We start from the raw sequence: 23,682 nt of genomic DNA on the forward strand, positions 1-23,682 counted from the left end.
CATGCATCTCTAATTTCCTGTTTAATGCCATTCCCAACATCACCACTACAGTTTGGGAGTCTATCTACAACCCCCGCTAACGTTTTTTGCCCCTTAGTGTTTCTCAGCTCTACCCATACAGATTCCACATTTGTGGAGCTAATATCTTTCCTCACTATTGCGTTAATTTCCTCTTTAACCAGCAATGCAACTCCATCGCCTTTTCCTTTTTGTCTGTCCTTCCTAAATACTGAATACCTCTGGATATTCAGTTCCCATCCCTGATCACCCTGCAGCCATGTCTCCATAATCCCGACTATATCATACCTGTTTATATCTATTTGCACGGTTAATTCACCCACTTTATTACGAATGCTCCTCACGGTAAGGCACAAGGCCTTAAGGCTTGTCTTCTAAACATTACTTATCCCGTTCCCGCTATTTTTCACTGAGGCCCTGTTTGATTCTTGCCCTTGATTTCTCTATCACTTTTCTTATTCCGCTTTCTGTCTTCTGTCTTTGATTCCCCTTCCTCTGACTCCTTGCATAGGTTCGCATCCCCCTGCCATTTTAGTTTAAACCCTCCCCAACCACTCTAGCAAATGTTCCCCCGAGGACATCAGTCCCAGTCCTGCCCAAGTGTAACCCGTCCAGTTTGTACTGGTCCCACCTCCCCCAGAACCGGTCCCAATGCCCCAGGAATCTGAAACCCTCCCCTTCAGACCATCTCTTCAGTCATCTATTCATCCGATATATCCTGCTATTTCTACTCTGACTGGCACTTGGCACTGGTAGTAATCCTGAGATCACTACCTTTAAGGTCCTACTTTTCAACTTACTTCCTAACTCCCTATATTCTGCTTTTAGGACCTCATCCTTTTTTTACCTATGTCGTTTGTACCAATGTGTACCATGACCACTGGCTGTTCACCCTCCCACTTCAGAATGTCCTCTAGCCGCTCTGAGACATCCTTGACCCTAGCACCAGGGAGGCAACATACAATCCTGGAGTCTCGTTTGCGGCCACAGAAACGCCTATCTATTCCCCTTACAATTGAATCTCCTATAACTATTGCATTCCCACACTTTTTACTCCTCCCTGTGCAGCAGAGCCAACTGCGGTGCAATGAATTAGGCTGTTGCTGCTTTCCCCTGAGAGGCCATTCCCCCCAACAGTATCCAAAGCAGCATATCTGTTTTGCAGGGGAAAAACCACAGGAGATTCCTGCACTGCCTGCCTAATCCTCTTGCATTGCCTGGTGCTCACCCATTCCCTTCCTACCTGTGGACTCTTAGCCTGCGGTGTGACCACCTCTCTATCCGTGCTATCCATGATAATCTTCACCTCGCGGATGCTCCACAGTGTCCCCAGCCACTGCTCCAGCTCCAAAACCTGGGCTTCCAGGAGCTGCAGCTGGAAACACTTCCCACATGCATGCTGGCCCCGGGCACTGGAAATGTGCCCAGCTTCCCGCATAGAGCAGGAGGAGCACACCACAGCTTTGAGCTCTCCTGCCATGACTTATCCCTTTAAATTAAATTAAACCTTTTGGAAGATACTTAATATCAATTACTCTCAGGCCCTCCTTCCCTGCTCCTCGTTGTTACAGAATATAGCCCCTACAAACGATGAACCACAAAATAAGACCTTAAAAACTATAAGCAATAAAAGTAGTAAATGCTTAACCGGCCGTATTCACGGTACTCAAAGGATCACCTCATTCTCTCCTCACCGAACTCCCTCAGTCACCCATGCTCTCCCAGCTTCTCTTCAATTCCTGACTCCTCTCGCATTCCTCTTCAACTCCTGACTCCTCTCGCGCTCTTCAACTCCCGACTCCTCTCGCATTCCTCTTCAACTCCTGACTCCTCTCGCGCTCCTCTTCAATTACTGACTCCTCTACCCACTAGTACGTAGCACCAGGAGTAATATAGAGATTACAACTTTTGAGGACCTGCTTTTCAATCTGCCACTAGCTCCCTAAATTCTTGTTGCAGGACCTCATCCCTCTTTCCACCCATGTTGTTGGTACCAATGTGAACCACAATCTCTGACTGTTCGCCCTCCCCCTTCAGAATGCCCTACCGCTGTTCAGTGACATCCTTGACTCTGACCCCAGGGAGGCAACGCACCATCCTGGAGTCATGTCTGTGGCTGCAGAAACGCCCATCTGCACCCCTCACTATTGAGTTTCCTACCACTATTGCTCTTCTTCTCTTTCTCCTCCCTCCTTGTGCAACTAGGCTCTGGCTGCACTCCCTAGAGGAACTCTAGGCATTTTCCAACACAGAAAAACTCTTGTTGAGTGAGATGCACGCTGGGACTTTCCTGACTACCTGTCTGCCTCCCTTCCTATGACTGTTGGTCACCCATTCCTTTTCTGACTGCACTTCCTTAAGCTGCGAGGTGACCACGTCTAAAAGCGAGCTATCCATGTAACTCTCAGCCTCGGGGATGCACTGCTGTGCCTCCAGCCAATGCTCAAGATCCAAAACCCGGTGCTCAAGCTGGTCAAACTGGTGGCACTTCCTGCAGATATGGCCTTCCAGACTGCCAGGAGCATCCAAGACTTCCCACATACTGCAGGCCGTGCAGCACATGGAACTGAGCTCCCCTGCCATACCGTTAGTTTAAACACTCTTACGCTAAATTTAAGCCAAGTAGAAAATTATTTAAGTTTCTTTCTAAAAGCATTAAAAAAGCTATAATGTAGATTTAAAGCGGAGAAAAACTACTTACCCACTACCTATCAATCAGCCCTTTGCTTTGTGCTGACGTCACTTTCATCAGCCTTTTTGAATTCTGGTGGGATTCCTGTTGGGGTTAGTTGCTGCTCTGACTGGCTCGATCTAGGCCTTGACCTTCAGGCTTTGGTTGAGAAGCTCCGCTGGCGCCATTCACCCCCAGGTTCGCTCTGCTCTGCTCCCGTTGCTGCTCCAACTGGCTCATACCTCTGCTTGGTTGAGGCATCTGACCTCAAAGCTTTCACAGAATGGCAGAGACTTCTCAATCTCAATTTTTCATGCGCTGCTGCATACAAAATTCTTAATATTGTTAGACTAATACAAAATACTTAATGAGTCTCCAGAGGTATATGAAACAGAAGCTTTAATGGAACACATTTTACTGGCTTACATCTTCCACAAGGCTATTCAAGAGACCAAATTATGTTATGTTGCATAACTTCCTGCGATGACGTACACAATATATGATTAGCATATTAAATAATTACAATTCACCTACTAACAACCCAATATCCAATATAACACATTACATTACAGAATCCATCTTAGTTACATTGAGTCATAGTTCCTTAGTGCTGGAAGCACCATAGATACAAATGTGTATATTGTTTTGTAAGTCACAGGCTTCATTTCTGGCTGCAGATTTTTCAAAGAAGGCTGGGTAAGGCCTCTACAAGCCAGCACATTGGGAAACCACTTTGCTGTACTGTGCCTGCAAGTTAACCAACCAGACAAAATGAAAGTCAACATTGCTAGAGGCAGCGGTTTACATTGACATTCTGACTTTGCTGATTCCAGCACCCCAGAAAAAAGAAACACCTCAACAGGAGGTTTTCTAGACCTCTAAAAGCACCAGGGGTTCCCCATTTACCTCAACACTCTAGTGCCAAAGCTGGGGCTGCCAGGAGTCTGGTAAATGTAGCATTAAACACAAATAAAGGTGAACATTTGGGAACTAATGAGGTTTGAATATGATTTCTGAAGGTGCCTGAATAAAACCAAATTGTCATCTTTATAGGGACATTGCTCCTGTATCAGTATAGTCCTCTATATGGATAAGGTCATTAAACATGTCAAAATAAGACAAAGGATAGTATTGATTTCAAATACATTTCACTAGAGGAAGTGTCTTGCGATGCTTTTTCACATAGTACATAAATATAGGTTGTTGTTAGTGTAGTAGTGACACTAAGCTCCAACATTTGCTGTCAGTACTGATACAGAGCATTTCATAAATTCTACATGTACCTAAAATCTCTTTCTTCCACTCTCTTCCTGTTCAACAGGCATCTTTGCCAATCTCACTTGCAGGGCCTTTTTTGGCTATGGTGGAGAGGTCAGCCCTGTAATTTATTGGATGAAGGGAGAGAAGTTTATTGAAGACCTTGATGATAACCATGCCAGAGAAGGCGATATAAGGTAACTTGAACTTTTATCATGTATCCTGTAACTAAATGTTAATACATTGGATAATATTGAGCCCCCATAGCCCAGCTGGATGTCAAATGATGACATTGGTGTGGTGGTCATTGACAAGGTCAGTATTTATTGCCTATCCCTGGTTATCCTGTTAAGAGGCAGCCACATTGAAACTGGTGTCAAATATTGACCAGACTGGGAGAAAGCACAGCAGGTTTCCTTCCCTAAAGAGCATTTGTGAACCAGCTGGGTTTCTTATGACAATCCAACAGCTTCATGTCCACTTTTGATGACACTAGCTTTTTTTTTAATTTGCAGATTTTTTTTAACTGAATTAAAATTTTCTAACTGTCAATGTGCGACTTAAACTCGCCTTCTCTGGGCTATTAGTCCAGGCCAACTTGTCCAATAACATACACTACCATATCAAAATATTATTGCAATGGTTGCATGAATTAGTCAATAACTCATAAAAAGCAACAAAGATTTACATAATAAGAAGAGAAAAGAAACGCTATGTGAACTGCAATCACACCCACAGTGCTTTGTGGATGAGTATGTGAACATATGGTATTAACCTCATTCTGTTCATTTCATGAATTCAAAGTCAGCTAATGGCTGATAAAAGTTTGATGGGATGAAAATTGCACATATCAGTCCCAATTTTTTTGCATTAGTTATTCTGCACTAAAATGTACTTCAATTTTGAAAGTAAAGGCCTGGAAATTTAATAAGAGGAGGATCATAGCTTTTCAATTTTGTATCTGATTTTTAAAGTACCTTGTAGAAACATTTTTAGGTTAGTTTTATAGAACACTGCATAGTGAACGATGAATACCTAACTTTGATTTCTTTTCCTGAAATTCTCTGTTAAAGGAAAACTATTTTCATTAAAGGTTTTATCTGTCAGAAGAGCTGTTAATTATTTCGCATATGAACATTCTTCAATGTTGAAGTGGAGTAGGGGTTCAGCTGAGAGTGTGATTCAGGTGAACGGGTGCAAACAGCAAATAGGACTAACATTGCCAGTTTGAGGTCTTGGCAATTTGAAGTCCTGGTCCTCATCTACATGCTTCCAGTCAGTTTTCCACTTAAAATGGTTGGGAAATGGCAGCTGGATGGCAGTTGGGAGCAGATGTTTGGGCAGCAGGAGGTCAGTAGCTGGCAGGATGAGTTACAGCTGGATTATGCCTTGGGAAAGTCTTGCAGGAACAAAGTGGGGTGGTGGAGGGAGGCCCCACAAGGAAAGTAGAAACTCTTATCCTAAATGGCCTCTTCTGGGTCCTCTTCTCGCTGTCTTAAACTGGCAGGGAAGGCGCAGCGGCTGTCCCACTTACGCCTGAGTTAAAATCGCAGCTCGGACCCAATGATGTCATTAGATTATGTTTTGCGTATCTAAAGAAGGACCTTGACAGGTGGGTGCCTTTTCTATCCTAGATGAGCAGCTTAAATTCAGGATCAGTGGGAAACAGCCAGGCAAAGTCACCAATTTTTAGCAGGGTTAAAATTACTCCCATGAATGCACTTCATATACTTGACCCCTTTCCGGTGTTCTTTTTAAAATACAAAAGGGTTGGCCACTCTTCATGACAATTGTGTCACTTTTTGAATTAATCCACTGCAGGTCTTTCATTTGCCCATGCTTACGATCACCAAATACCCTTTAAACTTGATAGCACTTATCAGTAACATGAAAATGCATCTTTGCAACTGTCAAAGGTTGAGTATGAACACAGGGCTATTGGGCCTGACTGACCGAAATGCTGCAGAATTATTTGTTGGCTAAAGAATCATGATGGAGTTTGGTGCAGTGGATCTTAATGACTGTCACTTTTGACACTGTCAGGAACGCAGTAACATTTGGTAAAAAGACAAATCACTTTCATGAATGTCTGCAATTGTACAAATACATAAGAAACATGGTTATTGTTACTAACGACTAAATTCCCACACATCAGCTCAACTGCAACAATAGGACTCAGTTGTGGTTAGTCTTTCCCAGGTCAGTTTGCATCAGAATCTATTTAAATTCTTAGATGTCCAATTTCCATGCACATAGCATGTGGAAAAAATATACCATATGTGCCATATAAAAGTATTTGAAACATTTTAGAAGTTATGTGAGGATTTTTGAGGTTCAGAGCCTCCATTACCATTAAAAATTAGCACTGTTAAATGAAAAATGTGCATATAAAAATCTGGAACCCAGTAAGTTGAATACTGCATTGAACGGCAATGTGAGCTTTAGGTGAAATTGGTTATTTTCTTTATTTTACCAGAATTCTCAGGGAGCACCTCGGGGAGAAAGAAGTTTCAATTTCTCTGCTAATTGACTCTGTGCAGGATGGAGACTTGGGGAACTATTCTTGCTATGTTGAAAATGGGAATGGGCGCAGACAAGCAAGCATTCTTCTTCAGAAGAGAGGTAAAGATTTCTTCCTGCTGTATCATTTTTTTTCTTTTGTTTTGTTTTCCAAGGTCTTGTTAAGACAAGAAAGAAAACCAAGAAAATAAAGTTCAGTGCAGTTAAAGATTCATGTGTATATAATAAACCAAGATGCTTAATTCAGGTCATGCCTGCCCTGCCATTGAAGGATTTACAGGACTAAGTTACACAGATAAGAAAACTGACAATGCGCTCTTCAAAAATTGAAGGATTAAAGAGCTAAAAAGACAAATTATTGAAATTACTAAAACAAGTGGCCAGGACTTATCAATTTTCCATTCTTCCAGCAAAACCATTTGATCTTGCACCATCCCTCTTAGTCTCACACCTGATTCAATTTACAGGTTTGAGGATGCTGACATTCCATTCAGGTGCCTTAATCTTATTCTTTCTAATCTCCCCATTCTATAATGATTTTGTCTTTAACTAAACATTTTGACCATGCATATGAGTCTATCTTAATCTGCAGGCAGCAACTCAGACAGCTTGTACTTTCTTAAAAGACGTGACAGCAGAGATAGTGGATATGTTGATTGTAACCTTCCAAAATTCCTTTGATTCTGGAAAGGTCCCAGCAGATTGGAAAACCGTGAATATAATGCCTCTATTCAAGAAAGGAGGGAGACAGAAAGCAGGAAATGAGAGGTCAGTTAGCCTAACATCTGTCATTGGGAAAATGTTGGAATCCATTATTAAGCAGGTAGTAGCAGAACATTTAGAAAATCATAATACAATCAAGCAGAGTCAATATGGTTTAATGAAAGAGAAATGACATCTGACAAATTTATCAGAATTATTTGCAGATGTAATAAGAAAATGGATAAAGAGCAACCTACAGATGTAACATATTTTGATTCCAAAGGGCCATTTGATAAGGTGCCACGTAAAAGGTTACTGCACAGGATAAGAGCTCATGGTGTTTAGCATGGGTAGAGGATTGGCTAGCCAACAGAAAACAGAGAGTTTGGATAAATGGTTCATTTTCAGGTAAACTGTAATAGTGGGGTCCCACAGAGATCAGTGCTGGGGCTCAACTATTCACAATCTATATTAATGACTTAGATGAATTGACAGAGTGTATTGTAGCCAATTTTTCTGATAATACAAAGATAGGAGAAAAAATGAGTTATGAGGATGACACAGCTGAATTTTCGCCACAAGCAGGAATGAAAGCCAGGTTTGTTTTCAAATTAGAAACCCACCTCCAGGGATACCCTGATTAAAGCTAAGGTTTACCCACTTGAAAATGTTTAATTGGCATGGAGATGGGTTCCCTGTCCTATTAAGGGTATTAGGTGATCAGTCAGAGGCCTTCCAATTTCAGAGAAGTACCCAGCTGCAGTGTAAGGTAAGTAACTGGGAGGGCACCTCAGCAAGAAGGTGCTGTCTCAGCCCTTTTTAAAAAATTAATAAAAGAACAGAAAATGCAGCTGGGCTGCCACTATGGCAGGGAGAGCCCCTGTACAAGGTCATCCTTGGCTGTACCCCAATCCAGGGAGGAAAGGAGGGTCTGTAGGCCTGCCTGCAGAGTTGGCATCCTGCCCACCTCCAGGAAGTTGATCTCTCCCTGTCGTATCGGGAAACTGGAGGCCAAATGGAAGATCCCAGCCTCCCTCCTAGGGCTGGATTTTCATGGAGCTGGGGAGACTCCGTGGAGGTGTAAAAATAGTAGCCAGGACCTGACCCTAGATTCACAACTCCATTGCCAGTGCACCCAGTTTTTACTGGTGTGGGTGGTGCAGGTTGCGAATCCATACCCTGCATTCCTGACCTGGCCAGCTCCATTGTGAGGATAGGCATATCTTAGTCCTCTGCAATTTTTGTGGAGTTGGGCCAACTTTTAAAGGATTCATGGTTCTCGGCACCTTATTCCCCCTCATGCCAAGCTATGCTCCACCCACCCTCATTGCCTCTCATCCCCTCCATGCCAAGCTATGGTACATCCATACCTACTCATCCACGATACACTGAATCAATGAACCCTATGGTAATAATGGAATGTGTGAAAAAGCATCAAAGAAAAGTCATTCATTCATAACTTTCAACTTCCTAAAAAAAAACTTCTTTCACTCCTGCCTTATAAAAGTGGCAATCATCCAGACCCTTTAAACTATCGATAGCTGAAATATTTTGTGTCAGAAGAGACAAGAATGAGCTGTCAGTCAAGAAACATTTTCCCTGAGGTGCAGCTGTTTCAACAGTTCAATGGGTGTCTTGGCTGTCAGCCAAGAATGCATAATGATGCTTGGCTATAAGGCCAGAAATCCATTACTCTGTTGAAACAGTTGTACCACAGGATTGCTAGCACTTGATCCCTGATCCATTCTGTTAATTGTACAATGAGAAAGAGGTTTCAAGTGCTTGCAGTTTCAGCTATTGATACTTTAAAGGGTCTCGATGATTGACACTTTTATGGGGCTGAAGTGAAAGGAGTTATTTTTCAGCAAAGTAGAAATTTATGCATAAATAACTCTTTTTAAAGCTTTTTCACATATCCTATTATCACTATACATTCATTGGTTCTACAGACTGGTTAGTAGGCAAATGAACACAGAAGAAAACGGAGTGCAGATGAGCTAACTAAGTGAAGATTTAGAGTTTGGTGAAGGGGGGTGGTAAGGAGATGTTTGTTTCCTTTTTTGATCTTTCTCACCCCATAAGAATTGGTTCTTGCTTTACTACAGGGAAAGGTTGTGAGTATCTGGTAAGTGGATAAGTTCTATTCTATCCCTAAGGTATAAAATAGTACACAAATTGGTGGTAAAGTTCATAAATTATACAAGAAAGCAAATAAATAAGTGATTAATATAATTAAATCATTATTTAAAACACATTAAGGGTGGCAGGACAGGTGATGTGTCAAGGCTGCAGTATGTGGGGGCTCCTGGATAACATTGTGATCCAGGGCAAACATGTCTGCAGTAAGTGTTTGCGCCTTCAGGAACTTCAGCCCAGAGCCATTGAGCTGGAGGCCGAGCTGCAGACTCTGCGACACACCGGCAGTGGGGAAAGTTACCTGGATGCTTTATACCGGGAGGCAGTCACACCACTTAGGATAGGGTCTTCTGATTTGGTCACTGGTCAGGGACAGAAGGGTGTGACTGCCAGTGAGGCAGGTAAGGGGACCCAGGGGGCAGGGGTGCAGGAGTGTGAGCCTCTGCAATTGTCTAACTGGTTTGAGATTATCTCAGCTTGTTTGGATGAGAGAGGGGCTGCAGGGTGGATGAGCAAACTGACCATGGCACTGTGGTACAGGAAGCCATCCAAGTGGGGGGAGCAAAAAGGAACATAGTGGTAGTAGAGGACAGTATAATGAGGGGGATTGATACTGTTTTCTGCAGCAAAGATCGAGAGCCCAGGCATTGTGTTACCTGCCCGGTGCCAGTGTTCAGGACATTTGCTCAGGGTTGGAGAGGAACTTGCAGTGGTCAGGGGAAGATCCAGTGGTCGTGGTCCACGTAGGTACCAACAACATAGACCAGGTGAGAAAAGAGGCTCTGCATAGCCAGTATGATGAGCTAAATACCAAATTAAGAAGCAGAACCACAAATGTAATAATTTCTGGATTATTACCTAAACCATGTGCAAATTGGCAAAGGACAAATAAGATTACAGAAATGAATGTGTGGCTCAAAGATTGGTGTGGGAGAAGTGGGTTCCAGTTTGTGGGTCACTGGCACCAGTATTGGGCAAAGTGGGACCTGTATCTTTGGGACAGCCTACATCTGAACCATGCTGGGGCTGGTGTCCTCGCGAGCCGCATAACTAAGGAAGTAGAGAGGGTTTTAAACTGAATAGTGGGGGCAAGGGACTAAATTTTGGAAGATGTGGTGAACCAAAGAATAGGCACAAGGCAAGAAAGAAAGCTATTAATATGGAAAATGATAAACAGGCCATGACAGGAAGGGACAAAGGGTACAAATCTAAGAGTAAATCAGCAGATAAGGCTAGATGCTACAAAAATAATAAAAGGACAAACTAAAGCTCTGTATCTAAATGCACGTAACATTCAAAACAAAACAGATGAACTGATGGTGTGAATAGAAATAATTAAGTATGACCTGATAGCCCTTTATACAGACATGGCTACAGGATGACATAGGTTTGGACCTGAATGTTGAAGGGTATGTGACATTTAGAAAGCACAGGAAATTAGAAAAAGATGGAGGTGTGGTTCTGTTAATTAATGATGGTATTAGCACATAGAGAGGGATGAGCCAAGTTCAGGAAACCAGGATGTAGAAGCAGTTTGGGTTGAGATAAGAACTGATAAAGGCAAGAAGTCACTTGTAGGACTGGTGTACAGGCCCCCTAATTGTAATTACACAGTAGGACAGAGTATAAAAGAAGAGATAATGGGAGCTTGCGAGAAAGGTACAGCAATAATCATGGGAGATTTTAATCTAAAGATAGACTGGAAAAATCAGATGGGCAAAGGTAGCATAGATCAAGAGTTCATAGAATGATTTTGGGATAGTCCTTTAAAACAGATTGTTCTGGAGCCAACCAGAGAGTAGGCTATACTGGGCCTGGTATTGAGCAACAAGATAGGATTAATTGATAACCTCATCATGAAGGCACCGCTTGGTAGCAGCGATCACAATTTTACATTCATTTTGAGGGAGAAATGAGTGCGTCTAAGACTAGTATTTTAAACTTAAATAAGAGCAATTATGAGGGCATAAATGCAGAGCTAGCTAAAGTGAGCTGGCAAATGAGGGTAAGGGATAGATCAGTAGAGGTTCAGTGGTAGACATTTAAAAGGATATTTCAGAATACACAGAATATGTACATTCCAATGAGAAAGAAAAATTCCAAAAGGAGGGCCCACTATCTGTGGTTAACTAAAAAAGTTAAAGACAGTATCAAACTTAAAGAAAAAACATATAATTATGCAAAGACAGGTGGCAGTCAGAAGATTAGAAAGAATATAAAGAACAGCAACAAATGGCACAAGGATTAATAAGGAGGGAAAGGTTAGAGTACGAGAGAAAGCTAGCTAGTAATATAAAGACGGATAATGAGAGTTTCTATAGATGTTTAAATAAGAAAAGAGTTAACAAAGTAAGTGTTGGTCCTGTAGAAAGTGCATCTGGGGAATTGATAATGGAAAGTAGGGAGATGGCGGATGAATTAAATAGGTATTTTGTTTCGGACTTCACTATAGAGGATACAAATAACATCCGGAAATAGCTGTAAATCAGGAAATGGAAGGGAGGGAGGAACTCGGGAAAATTACAATCATCAGGGAAGTGGTATTGAGCAAATTGTTGGGGCTGCAGGCTGACAAATCCTCAGGTCCGGATGGACTTCACCTTAAGGTCTTGAAAGGAGTGGCTAGTGAGATAGTTGGTGCATTGGTTTCAATTTTCCAAAATTCCCTAGATTCGGGGAAGGTTCCATTAGATTGAAAAGTAGCAAATGTCACTCCTTTATTCAAAAGGGAGGGAGACAGAAAGCAGGAAACTACAGGCCAGTTAGCCTAACATCTGTCATAGGGAAAATATTAGAAGCTATTATTAAAGATGTTATAGCAGGGCATTTAGAAAAATTCAAGTCAATCAGGCAGAGACAACATGGTTTTGTAAAAGGGAAATCATGTTTAACCAATTTATTGGAGTTCTTTGAAGGAGCCACATGTGCTGTGGATAAAGGGGAACAGGTGGGTGTACTGTGGCTGGATTTACAGACGGCATTTGATAAAGTGCCATATCAAAGGCTATTGCAGAAAATAAAAGCTCGTGGTGTAGGGGGTAAAATATTTGCATGAATAGAAGATTGGCTCGCTAACAGGAAGCAGAGAGTTGGCATAAATAGGTCATTTTCTGGTTGGCAGGATGTGATGAGTGGTTTGCCACAAGGATCAGTGCCGGACCCTCAACTTTTTACAATTTATATCAATGACTTGGATGAAAGGACTGAAGGAATAGTTGCCAAATTTGCTGATGACACAAATATAGGAAGGAAAATAAATTATGAAGAGGACATAAGGAGGCTACAGAGGGACATAGATAGGTTAAGGAGTGGGCAAAGATCTGGAAAATGGAGTATAATGTGGGTAAATGTGAAATTGTTCATTGTGGCAGGAAGAATAAAAAAGAAGCTTATTATCAAATAATGAGAGATTGAAGAGCTCTGAGATTCCAAGGGATCTGGGTGTCCTAGTGCATGAATCACAAAAGGCTAGTATGCAGGTACAGAAAGTAATTAGAAACAGAAAAATAGAAGCAGGAGTAGGTCATTCAGCCCTTCGAGCCTGCTCCGCCATTCAATATGATCATGGCTGATCCTCTATCTCTAATTAGGAAAGCTAATAGAATGTTATTTATTGTGAGGGGAATTGATTACAAAAGTAGAGAGATCATGCTTCAGTTGTACAGAGCACTGGTGAGACCACATCTGGAGTATTCCGTACAGTTCTGGTCTCCTTTTTTAAGGAAAGATGTACATGCATTACAAGCAGTTCAGTAAAGGTTTACTAGACTAATACCAGGAATGGGTGGGTTGTCCTATGAGGAAAGACTGGACAGGTTAGGCTTGTATCCACTGGAATTTAGAAGAGTAAAAGGCGACTTAATTGAAACCTTTAAGATCCTGAGGGGTCTTGACAGAGTGGATGTGGAGAGGATGTTTCCTCTTCTGGGAGAATCTAGAAATAGGGGTCACTGTTTAAAAATAAGGGGTCGCTCATTTAAGACAGAGATGAGGAGAAATCTTTTTTCTTGGAGGATGGTGAGCCTTTGGTACTCTCTTCCTCAAAAGGCGTTGGAAGCAGAGTCTTTGAATGTTTTTAAGGCAGAGCTAGATAGATTCTTGATTAACCAGAGAGTGATAGGTCATCGGGTTAGACGAGAATGTGGGGTTGAGGTTACATTCAGATCAGCCATGATCTTATTGAATGGCAGAGCAGGCTCGAGGGGCCAAGTGGCCTACTCCTGCTCCTAATTTGTATGTTTGTATGTTCAATTTCCCACTAAGCTAATGATCACCCAATTTCTATTCCTGATCCTCATGTCAGCCAGTATTATGTACAGTTCTCTCTCTTCATCTCTTGTCCCTCTCTCCTTTTAATCTGCTGTAATCAACTGTCTCCTAAAAAAAACCCCGACCCCACCAGAACTACTGCCCCACCTCTAACTTCTCTTTCCTTTGAAAATCTTTAAGCGTGGTCTTGCTTCCCAAATCTGTGCTCATCTTTCCTGAAATTCTGTGTGCTGAATGTTACAGGGCACCATGGTCTCTGGCCCCCACACCCTCCCACCCAAGCTAAAAAGTCAGGGTGGCCACCCACTATAACAACTGCTGCCCCACAGCAGTTTAAGGCTTGGAGCAGAATTAATTGCTTTAAGGCACTAAGGGTTCAAGAAGCGCGGGGTGGGGTGGGGGGAAGGTTAAGGGGGCTGTCGGGGTGGGGGGTCCTCCAATGGGCCCTGTTGCTCCCACCTTCCCTTGCTCCACATCAACCCATACGGCTAAATTTGCCAGGCTTCCTGCATGGTGTGGGCTTCCCTCCGTCATGGGTAAAATACCAGTGCAGGTAGAATGAGGCTCTTAAATGGTCATTAATGAGCCACTTGAGTGCTTCAACAGGCCCATGGGCATCCCAGCACCTTCTGCACCCCCTGTAAAATATCAGACAGGTTGGGTGTGAAGGGCAGGCTTTTATGTGACCCCCGCCTTCAAATCCGTCACGGAGAAGTGTAGAAGTGCTTAAACCCCTCCAATCAGATGTTCCCCTGCCACAGTACTCAAAGTCATAAATGACATTCTATGTAACTGTGACAAAGGTAAACTATCCCTCCTTGTCCTTCTTGACCAGTCTGCGGCCTTTGGCATTGTTGGCCACACCATCCTTCTCCAACACAAGGATGTGATTGCACTAGAGAGAGTGCAGAGGAGATTTACCAGGATGTTGCCTGGCATGGAGAGTTTTAGTTATGAGGAGAGATTGGATAGACTGGGGTTATTTTCCCTGGAGCAGAGGAGATTGAGGGGGGACATGATTGAGGTGTATAAAATTATGAGGGACATAGATAGGGTAGACTGGAAGGAACTTTTCCCCTTGGTGGAGGGATCAATAACCAGGGGGCATAGATTTAAGGTAAGGGGCAGGAGGTTTAGAGGGGATGTGAGGAAGAATTTTTTCACCCAGAGGGTGGTGGGAATTTGGAACTCACTGCCTGAAAGGATGGCAGAGGCAGAAACCCTCATAACGGGCTGAATTTTGCCCTGGGTGGGCGGGTGGGCCCCACCACCGGCTCAGCAGCGGGTGGACAGCCGACCCCTGACGCCGAAACGGGGCCCACCGCCATTTTGAGTGGGTGGGCCAATTAAGGCCCGCCCAGCGGCCTGCCCGATAGAAAGCGCTACGTGCTTCCTGTGCAGGGGGGGAGAGAATCCCCAGCTGTCAAAGTGTGCTCTTTCGCACATGCGCGAGAAAGAGTGCACTGCTCCCTAAGACTAAATGCTGTCTCAGGGAGATTAGTGACAGTCTAAAAAACTTAAAAAATAGAAAAATAAAAATATTATTAACATGTTAATAAATATAACATTACATTTATTAAAGTTTTTAAAAAGGAACATGAAACCTCATCCAGCCAGTGGATATCACCAGTGTATTATCAGAAGCCCACTGGGGCTCCTGGCCTGCCCGCCAGCCTTAAGGTTGGGCAGGCAGGTCCTTTAATTACTTTAAGTACCCTGTCAATGCCCTCAATTGGCCATTGACAGGTCGGCGGGCGGACAGCCGATTTCGCTGTCCGCCCGCCTTCCTGAAAATTTAAAGGGACCAGGATGACATCGGGGGTTCCTCCCGATATCATCCAATGTCATTTTCCCGTCGGTGAGCGGGCCCCTCCCCCAAATCGCTGAAGTGAAAATTCTGGCCAACATGTAAGAAGTATTTGGATGTGCACTCGCGATGCCATGGCATACAAGGCTATGGGCCTAGCGCTGGAAAATGGGATTAGAATAGTTAGTCACTTGTTTGACTGGTGCAGACTAGATGGGCTGAAGGGCCTTTTTCTGTGCTGTAGACCTCTATGACTCTATAACACCTCTCCACTATCATTCAGCTGGGTTAGACACTTGCCTGGTTTCATTCTTATCTATCTAACTATAATCAGAGTATCATTTGCAATGGCTTCTCTTCCCAGTCCCATGCCATTACCACTGGGCTTTCCCAAGGATCTATCCTTGTCCCCTCCTATTTCTACATGCTGCCCCTCAGTGACATTATTCAAAATCACATTGTTCATTTTCACATGTACACTGACAACGCCCAGGTTTCCTTGCCTCGCTTGACTCCTCCACTGTTGCTAAATTATCAGGCTGCTTATCCACCATCCAGTGCTGGGGAAGCAGAAATTTCTCCAATTAAATATTGGGAAGACTGAGCCATTGTTTCCACTCCCTGTTCCAAACTCCAGTTCCCCACTGACTCCATCCCTCTCCCTTGCAATTGTCTGAGACTAACCAGACTGTTCGCAATCGTCGTGTCATATTTGATCCCGACACATTTGGCTGATAAGGTATTTGCACCATCGCTAAGACTTTCTGTTTCTACTTCTGTAACTTTGTCCAACTTTGCCCATCTCAGTTCATTTGCTGCTGAAACCCTCATTCATGCCTTTGTTACTTCTAGCCTCGACTATTCCAATGGATCCTTGGCTGGTCTCCCACTTTTTACCTTTTATATTCTTGAGGCCATCTGAAATTTTGCTGCCCCATGTCTTAACTCTAACCAAATCCCATTCACATATCACTCCTGTGCTCACTGACTTACGCAGACTCCCGACCAAGCAACGTCTTGATTTTAAAATTCACATCCTTATTTTCAAATCGCTCCATGGCCTCGCCCTCCCGATCTCTGTAGTCTGCTCCAGGCCCATACCCTCTTGAGATATCTGGACTCATCTAATTCTGGCCTCTGGAGTACCCTTAGTTTTAATTGCTCCACTATTTGGTGGTTGTGTCTTCAGTTGGCAAGGCCCTAAGCTCTAGAATTTACTCCCTACACCTCTCTGCCTCTCTTTCCCCCTTTAAGACATTTCTTAAAACCTAGCCCTTTGGCCAAGCTTTTGGTCATCTGACCTAATATCTCCTTATGTGGCTCAGTGTCATATTTTGTTTTATAATACTCTGTGAAGCACCTTGGGGCGTTTTATTACACTAAAGATGCTATTCAAATATAAGTTGTTGTTGTTAACGTTGTTCCTATATGGTTTCTTCTGATCTCTCATCAAAATAACAGTGGGAGATTGAGAAATGCAGACCTCTGCAGAAGATACAAGCACATTGATTCTGCAGCTCTCACAGTTTTGCAGCAGTTCACAACCAAACATCACACAAACTTATTTATGGTAATTAAACAGTAATAATCTCATCGAAATATCCCAGTGATATCAAAAATCACAAGAGAAAAGCTTGAGAACATCATTACCATCTTCTGAACTCTGAAACTAGATTACAGGATTCTTAATATGTGCCTTTCACCACTGTAGGATGCTGAGCGATGTTCACCGGCATATTTAACATTTTGTAATCTATTTTTCCATTGATTTTATTTTTAAATTTTCTTTTTGCTCTGTTGCTATTAAGGATTTGCACACAAGTGGAAAGCTGGTTGCCTAACTGAGCTAACACAGTATGTGTCCCTGTTGAAGATGCACATTATCTAGTTGCTAGAACTCCAGCAATTTGTTTTTCACAACCGTAACCACCTTGCAACCCAGGATGCTAATTTTTGTGTGCGTAAGGCCAACTCCGAGAGAAACTCTTTGGGGTATAATGGGGCTGGCAAATGAAAAATACTAGCGTCACATGGTAAATCTGCAGACGTTGGAAAGTCTGTTAGTGTAATGGATTCACTTGACCAAAGTATTTTGATAGAGGAGGATAAAACACTTCCTAATTCTGAATGCTTATTGCAGGTCTAATTCGACAGTGCAGCAATTCAGTCAGAAGATTTTTACCATTGTAGCAGTAATCAGTGCACTCTCCTGAGAAAATTAATTGTATTGTCAGGAGGATTCTATGTTAGTTGACTTTAAATGCTGCTCTGTGGAATGTGACTCCATGGCCTTCTTTCCAATTGTTCCGTTCTGCCAATTGTGTCTTCCCTGAAGGCTTGCTGCTCTCTAGTGTTGCTTTCATGAAAGAAAGAGTATGTTACTTAGTACCTCAAGTGCTGTCATTGTCCACAGTGAGAATCTAAATACAGTAATATGAGCTGTAAATCTGTGCTCAATCAATTTAAAAACATTCCTGTAGATTTTTCAGATACTTTAAACAATAAACTTTGGATCAATCTCTTGTCTTCAAAATTTTCAAAGGTACTGTGAGCTAAAAAAATTTCATTTTATTCTCTGCATCACTTCGAAAGAAACTTTTATTACTGAAGAAGTCTTCCCCTAAGAGTATAATCCCTGGCCAGTGGCAAGTCAATTAATCTCAGTAGAGGTGACAGTGAGTGTTGGCTTGCTGTCTTTGAGACTCAGATCTTACTTATCCTGTTCTTTTCGTGATGTTTGAAATCGGGCATTATTATTTTCTATTGGACATCCATCCATCTGTCCATCGATCTATCTATTACATATTGAATTTTGTATGTGTTGCATATTTCACTGAACACTCCTTCTGAGTGCCTACAGCTTTGTTGCTTCAGTAGGTGGCACTGTGATGGGTAAATTCAATGTTAAAGAATGGTGTCACACTAACCCAGAATTTCCTGGAGCAGACCATCTCTTGGTGCACTCCATTAGGTAGATTCATTCCTGCACGCTTCAACTCAAAATAATTTTGCTGACAAAGTTGCTGGAAGTATGAGCTGATCATAGCATGGAGAGGACAACAATGCATCTGGGGCCTGGGAAAACAATGTATCTCCAAAGTCAATGAGGTTAAAGGATTGAGAAATAAACAGAGGAAGGACTGAAGGAGGAAAATTAGAGTCAAATCAGGTACCGAAACTTAAACAAAGAGAGGGAAAGATGGGTTAAGAGCATTTCTTCAATTAATTTTGAAAAGTAAGAAGCAAATTTCAAAAGCTGTACTGAGGCAAAATTTATTCTGAGAATTTTTTGAAAGAAGATATTTGCATATAGAGTGCAAGAGAGAAAAATGACAGGACTTCTTAGGACACAACTGGTATAGTGTTTTATGTTCCAGAATTTTTAGAAGTATACGATATTAAACTGAGGAAGAAGGAGACTGGATTCAAAAGGAAAATGAAAGAGAGAGAGAGGGAGAGAAAGGGTATGGAGCAGGGAGATTGACTTACTTCATTTAATATTACTTCAATTTTCCAAAACTAAAATTGAATTTTGAAGTTGATTGATTGTTTTCACCTGGCAGCTAAAAAAAAAAAGTCAATATGAATGCTACGCCTGTGAGATGGAGATTTTAATTTCTAACATCCATGAGACAAAGTCAGAAAGAGAAGGGAGAAAGTGAGAAAATTAATAGAGGCAAATTCTTTCCTCATTCTAATTTGATTTATTTTATAAATTGAAAACAAACTAAGCTTTGTTGAAAGAAAACTGAGAAAGGAGGGTAGGAAATGGAAGGCAGGGGAGAAACTGTTTGATGGTGGCAGAGCTTCTGGTATTGCATCAAACTCCTTTGGAGTGAGCTGGGGGAGTAGGGAGACCAAATAGAGGGTTAAGGATAAAGTGCGTGACAACAGAGCAAGAGGAGGAGGTGAGTGGGTAGTACAAAGGGAAAGGGAAGTGTTATGAGCGAGAGGGTGGTAAGAAGGAGAATGTGGGAAGGTGAAAAATTGGGGGGGGAATGTGGTGGGGATGAGGGAGTAAGAAGAAATCTGAGTGACTGGGAGAGGGAGTTACTGAGAGCCACATTCTCCTGAAAAACTCCACCCCACTGTAGTTGGCAGCCATTGGTGCCACCTTTCCTTGCCATTTGAATCCATGTAACCCTAAACCTTCCACTCTAAAGGAATAAAACATAAGCCCAAGAGAGGCCAACAAAGAGGCAAGCAAATGAAGAGTTAAAAGGAAATGAGTAGTAGAGGAGAGCAAGAGACCGAGAGAGGGAAAAGTAGCATCATAAACACATCAGATCCAGATAAGAGTGTGGCCATATTCTTTGTCTTGGCTGTGCATCGCCACAAGTGTTTGGCTAGGATATTATTTAAAATGTTGTCTGTGGGTGGCCTATTGTAAACTGCAATGTAAACATTTCTTATGGGAAATCAAATGTTGAAATATGTACCTGTTACACTTACCAATAATGATGAGCTATAATGTGACTAGAACTGCACTGATAATGCCTTCACTAATCTGCAATGGATCTGTGTCATTGAGTTTCCCAACTCCTTGCAAACCTTTGCTCAATTCCTTCCTCTGTGAATACAAACTGTGGCTTCCACCTCTGGCCCAATCACTTTTATTTTTGTATTTTAATGCAAAGTAAAAGATTGGACACTAAAAGAGAGTCCAAACAGTTTCAACATATTCCAATGCTTTCTTAAGAAGTATCTTCCAACACTTTGGAGTTGCTCATTTTTATATATTATTGTCCATGTCATCTACCCATTATTTTGGGTGTTAACCCTCCTATTGAGTTGCTGCAGTTATGGTTACAGGTACACCTCATCTCAAAGTGACTCCATTGCTTTTCATCTGTATTGTTACTTTGAACAAACCAGAACGACCTAAACCAGGAAAACCACAAGTAGTAAAGTATTAAAATGACCAACCAGACTCAGCAGAGAACTCAATATCATAATACCATTAGTCCTCTGTGCACGTACAAAATATTGGCTTTAAAATGACACTGTAAACCACGGAAGTCATGATGGTTTATAAATCTCATTAAACTCTAAGACAGTGCACATATGTTTAAGCGTAACACTTCAATCTCTTCCTTTTATGGTACACCACAATTTATGTTATATCTATTGTGTAACATATACACTGTGCATGCTATTCCATTTCTCAAATTCTTATTGAACTTCAATTTCTCCCACATTTCCTTAGTAGTAACATTACAACCACTGCCCCCCTCATGGGGCTCTTAGTTCCATGAAACAAACTATTTCTTTCTAGCTTTTCTGAACTCACTGCAGCTATACTCCTCAATACCAGCCTCCCTCAGCTCCCCACTGACAATCTCCCCATTTTTTTTTATTAATTCACGGAATGTGGGCTTTGCTGGCTGAGCCAGCATTTATTGCCCATCCCTAGTTGCCCTTGAGAAGGCGGTAGTGAGCTGCAGTCCATGTGGTGTCAGTGTACCCACAGTACTGTTAGGATGGGTGTTCCAGGATTTTGACCCAGCGACAGTGAAGGAATGGTGATATATTTCCAAGTCAGGATGGTGAGTGACTTGGAGTGACAGGTGGTGATGTTCCCAGCTATCTGCTGTCCTTGTGCTTCTAGATGGCAGTGGTTGTGGGTTTGGAAAGTGCTGTCTAAGGAGCCTTGGCAAATTCCTGCAGTGCATCTCGTAGGTACACATTGCTGCTACTGTGCGACGGTGGTGGAGGGAGTGAATGTTTGTGGATGTGGTGCCAATCAAGCAGGCTGCTTTGTCCTGGATAATGTCAAGCTTCTTCAGTGTTGTGGGAGCTGCACTGATCAAGGCAAGTGAGGGAGTATCCCATCACACTCCTGAATTGTGCCTTGTAGATGGTGGACCTTGGGGAGTCAGGGCATGAGTTACTCATCACAGGGTTCCTAGGCTCTGACCTGCTCTTGTAGCCACAGTATTTATATGGCTAGTCCAGTTCAGTTTCTGGTCAATGGTAACACTCAGGATGTTGATAGTGGGGGAATTCAGTGATGGGAATGCCATTGAACAACAAGGGGCCATGGTTGGATTCTCTCTTGTTGGGGACAGTCATTGCCTGACAATGAGCTCCTGGAGCTCAGATGACTGACCTTCAACAATCACAACCTTTGTGCTAAGTATGACTCCAATCAGTGGAGAGTTTTCCCCCTGATTCCCATTGACTCCAGTTTTGCTTGGGCTCCTTGATGCCACACTAAGTCAAATGCGGGCTTGATGTCGAGGGCGGTCACTCTCACCTCACCTCAGGAGTGTCCATGTTTGAACCAAGGCTGTAATGATGTCAGAAGCTGAGTGGCCCCAGTGCAACCCAAACCGGGCGTCAGTGAACAGGTTATAGCTAAGCAAGTGCCACTTGATAGCACTTTTGATTAACCCCTTCCATTACTTTACTGATGATCGAGAGTAGACTGATGGGGCGGTAATTAGCCAGGTTGGATTTGTCCTGCTTTTTGCGTAGAGGACACACCTGGGCAATTTTTGTGCATAGCTGGGTAGATGCCATTGTTGTAGCTGTACTGGAACAGCTTGGCTAGGGGCATGGCAAGAAGCACAAGTCTTCAGTTCTATTGCCGGAATATTGTCAGGGCCAATAGCCTTTGCAGTATTCAGTGCCTTCAGCAGTTTCTTGATATCATGTGGAGTGAATCAAATTGGCTGAAGACTGGCATCTATGATCACAGAATCTCACAGTGCAGAAGAGGCCCTTCGACCCATCCAGTCTGTACCGACACGTGAGAAACACCTGACCTACCTACCTAATCCCATTTACCAGCACTTAGCCCATAGCCTTGAATGTTATGAGATGCCAAGTGCTCATCCAGGTACTTTTTAAAGGGTGTGAGGCAACCCGCCTCCACCACCCTCCCAGGCAGTGCATTCCAGACTGTCTGGGTAAAAGGTTTTTCCTCACATCCCCCCTAAACCTTCTGCCCCTCACCTTGAACTTATGTCCCCTCGTGACTGACCCTTCAACTAAAGGGAACAACTGCTCCCTATCCACCCTGTCCATGCCCCTCATAATCTTGTACACCTCGATCAAGTCGCCCCTCAGTCTTCTCTGCTCCAATGAAAACAACCCAAGTCTATCCAACCACTCTTCATAACGTAAATGTTTCATCCCAGGCAACATCCTGGTGAATCTCCTCTGCACCCCCTCCAGTGCAATCACATCCTTCCTATAATGTGGCGACCAGAACTGCACACAGTACTCCAGCTGTGGCCTCACCAAGGTTCTATACAACTCCAACATGACCTCCCTACTTTTGTAATCTATGCCTCGATTGATAAAGGCAAGTGTCCCATCTGCCTTTTTCACCACCCCACTAACATGCCCCTCCACCTTCAGAGATCTATGGACACCCACGCCAAGGTCCCTTTGTTTCTTAGAACTTCTTAGTGTCATGCCGTTCATTGAATACTTCCTTGTCAAATTACTCCTTCCAAACTGTATCACCTCACACTTTTCAGGGTTAAATTCCATCTGCCACTTATCTGCCCATTTGACCATCCCGTCTATATCTTCCTGTAGCCCAAGACACTCAACCTCACTGTTAACCACCCGGCCAATCTTTGTGTCATCCGCAAATTTACTAATCCTGCCCCCTATATAGTCATCTATGTTGTTTATATAAATGACAAATAATAGGGGACCCAACACAGATCCCTGTGGTACGCCACTGGACACTGGCTTCCAGTCACTAAAGCATCCTTCTGTCTCCTGCAACTAAGCCAATTTTGAATCCACCTTATCAAATTACCCTGTATCCCATGTGCATTTGCCGCCTTTATAAGTCTCCCATGCTGGACCTTGTCAAAGGCTTTGCTGAAATCCATATTAACTACATCAACTGCACTACCCTCATCCACACACCTGGTCACCTCCTCAAAAAATTCAATCAAATTTGTTAGGCATGACCTCCCTCTGACAAAGCCATGCTGACTATCCTTGACCAAACCTTGCCTCTCCAAGTGGAGACAGATTCTCTCCTTCAGAATTTTCTCCAGTAGTTTCCCTACCGCTGACATGAGACTCACTGGCCTGTAGTTCCCTGGCTTCTCTCTACAACCCTTCTTAAATAGCGGAACCACATTAGCTGTTCTCCAGTCCTCTGGCACCTCCCCCGTGGCCTGAGAGGAATTAAAAATTTGGGTCAGAGCCCCTGTGATCTCCTCCCTTGCCTCCCTCAACAGTCTGGGATACAAATCATCCGGACCTGGACATTTGTCCACTTTTAAGCCTGCCAACACCTCCAATACCTTGTCACTCCCTATATCAATTTGCT

At 42.9% G+C, this 23,682-nt stretch overlaps 1 protein-coding gene across 3 annotated transcripts in view; it reads left to right on the plus strand.

Moving 5' to 3' along the window:
* il1rapl1b (interleukin 1 receptor accessory protein-like 1b) overlaps positions 1 to 23,682 on the plus strand; it is a 1,487,064-nt gene that overhangs the window by 1,422,710 nt on the left and 40,672 nt on the right. For all 3 annotated transcript variants that reach the window (XM_078559845.1, XM_078559847.1, XM_078559846.1), the window contains exons 7-8: positions 4,011 to 4,143; positions 6,423 to 6,568. In XM_078559845.1, coding sequence (XP_078415971.1) covers positions 4,011 to 4,143; positions 6,423 to 6,568 — 279 coding nt within the window. The remainder of the gene's footprint in view (positions 1 to 4,010; positions 4,144 to 6,422; positions 6,569 to 23,682) is intronic.

The sequence above is a fragment of the Cetorhinus maximus genome, chromosome 16, assembly GCF_964194155.1.
Source record: "Cetorhinus maximus chromosome 16, sCetMax3.hap1.1, whole genome shotgun sequence".
NCBI lineage: Eukaryota > Metazoa > Chordata > Chondrichthyes > Lamniformes > Cetorhinidae > Cetorhinus > Cetorhinus maximus.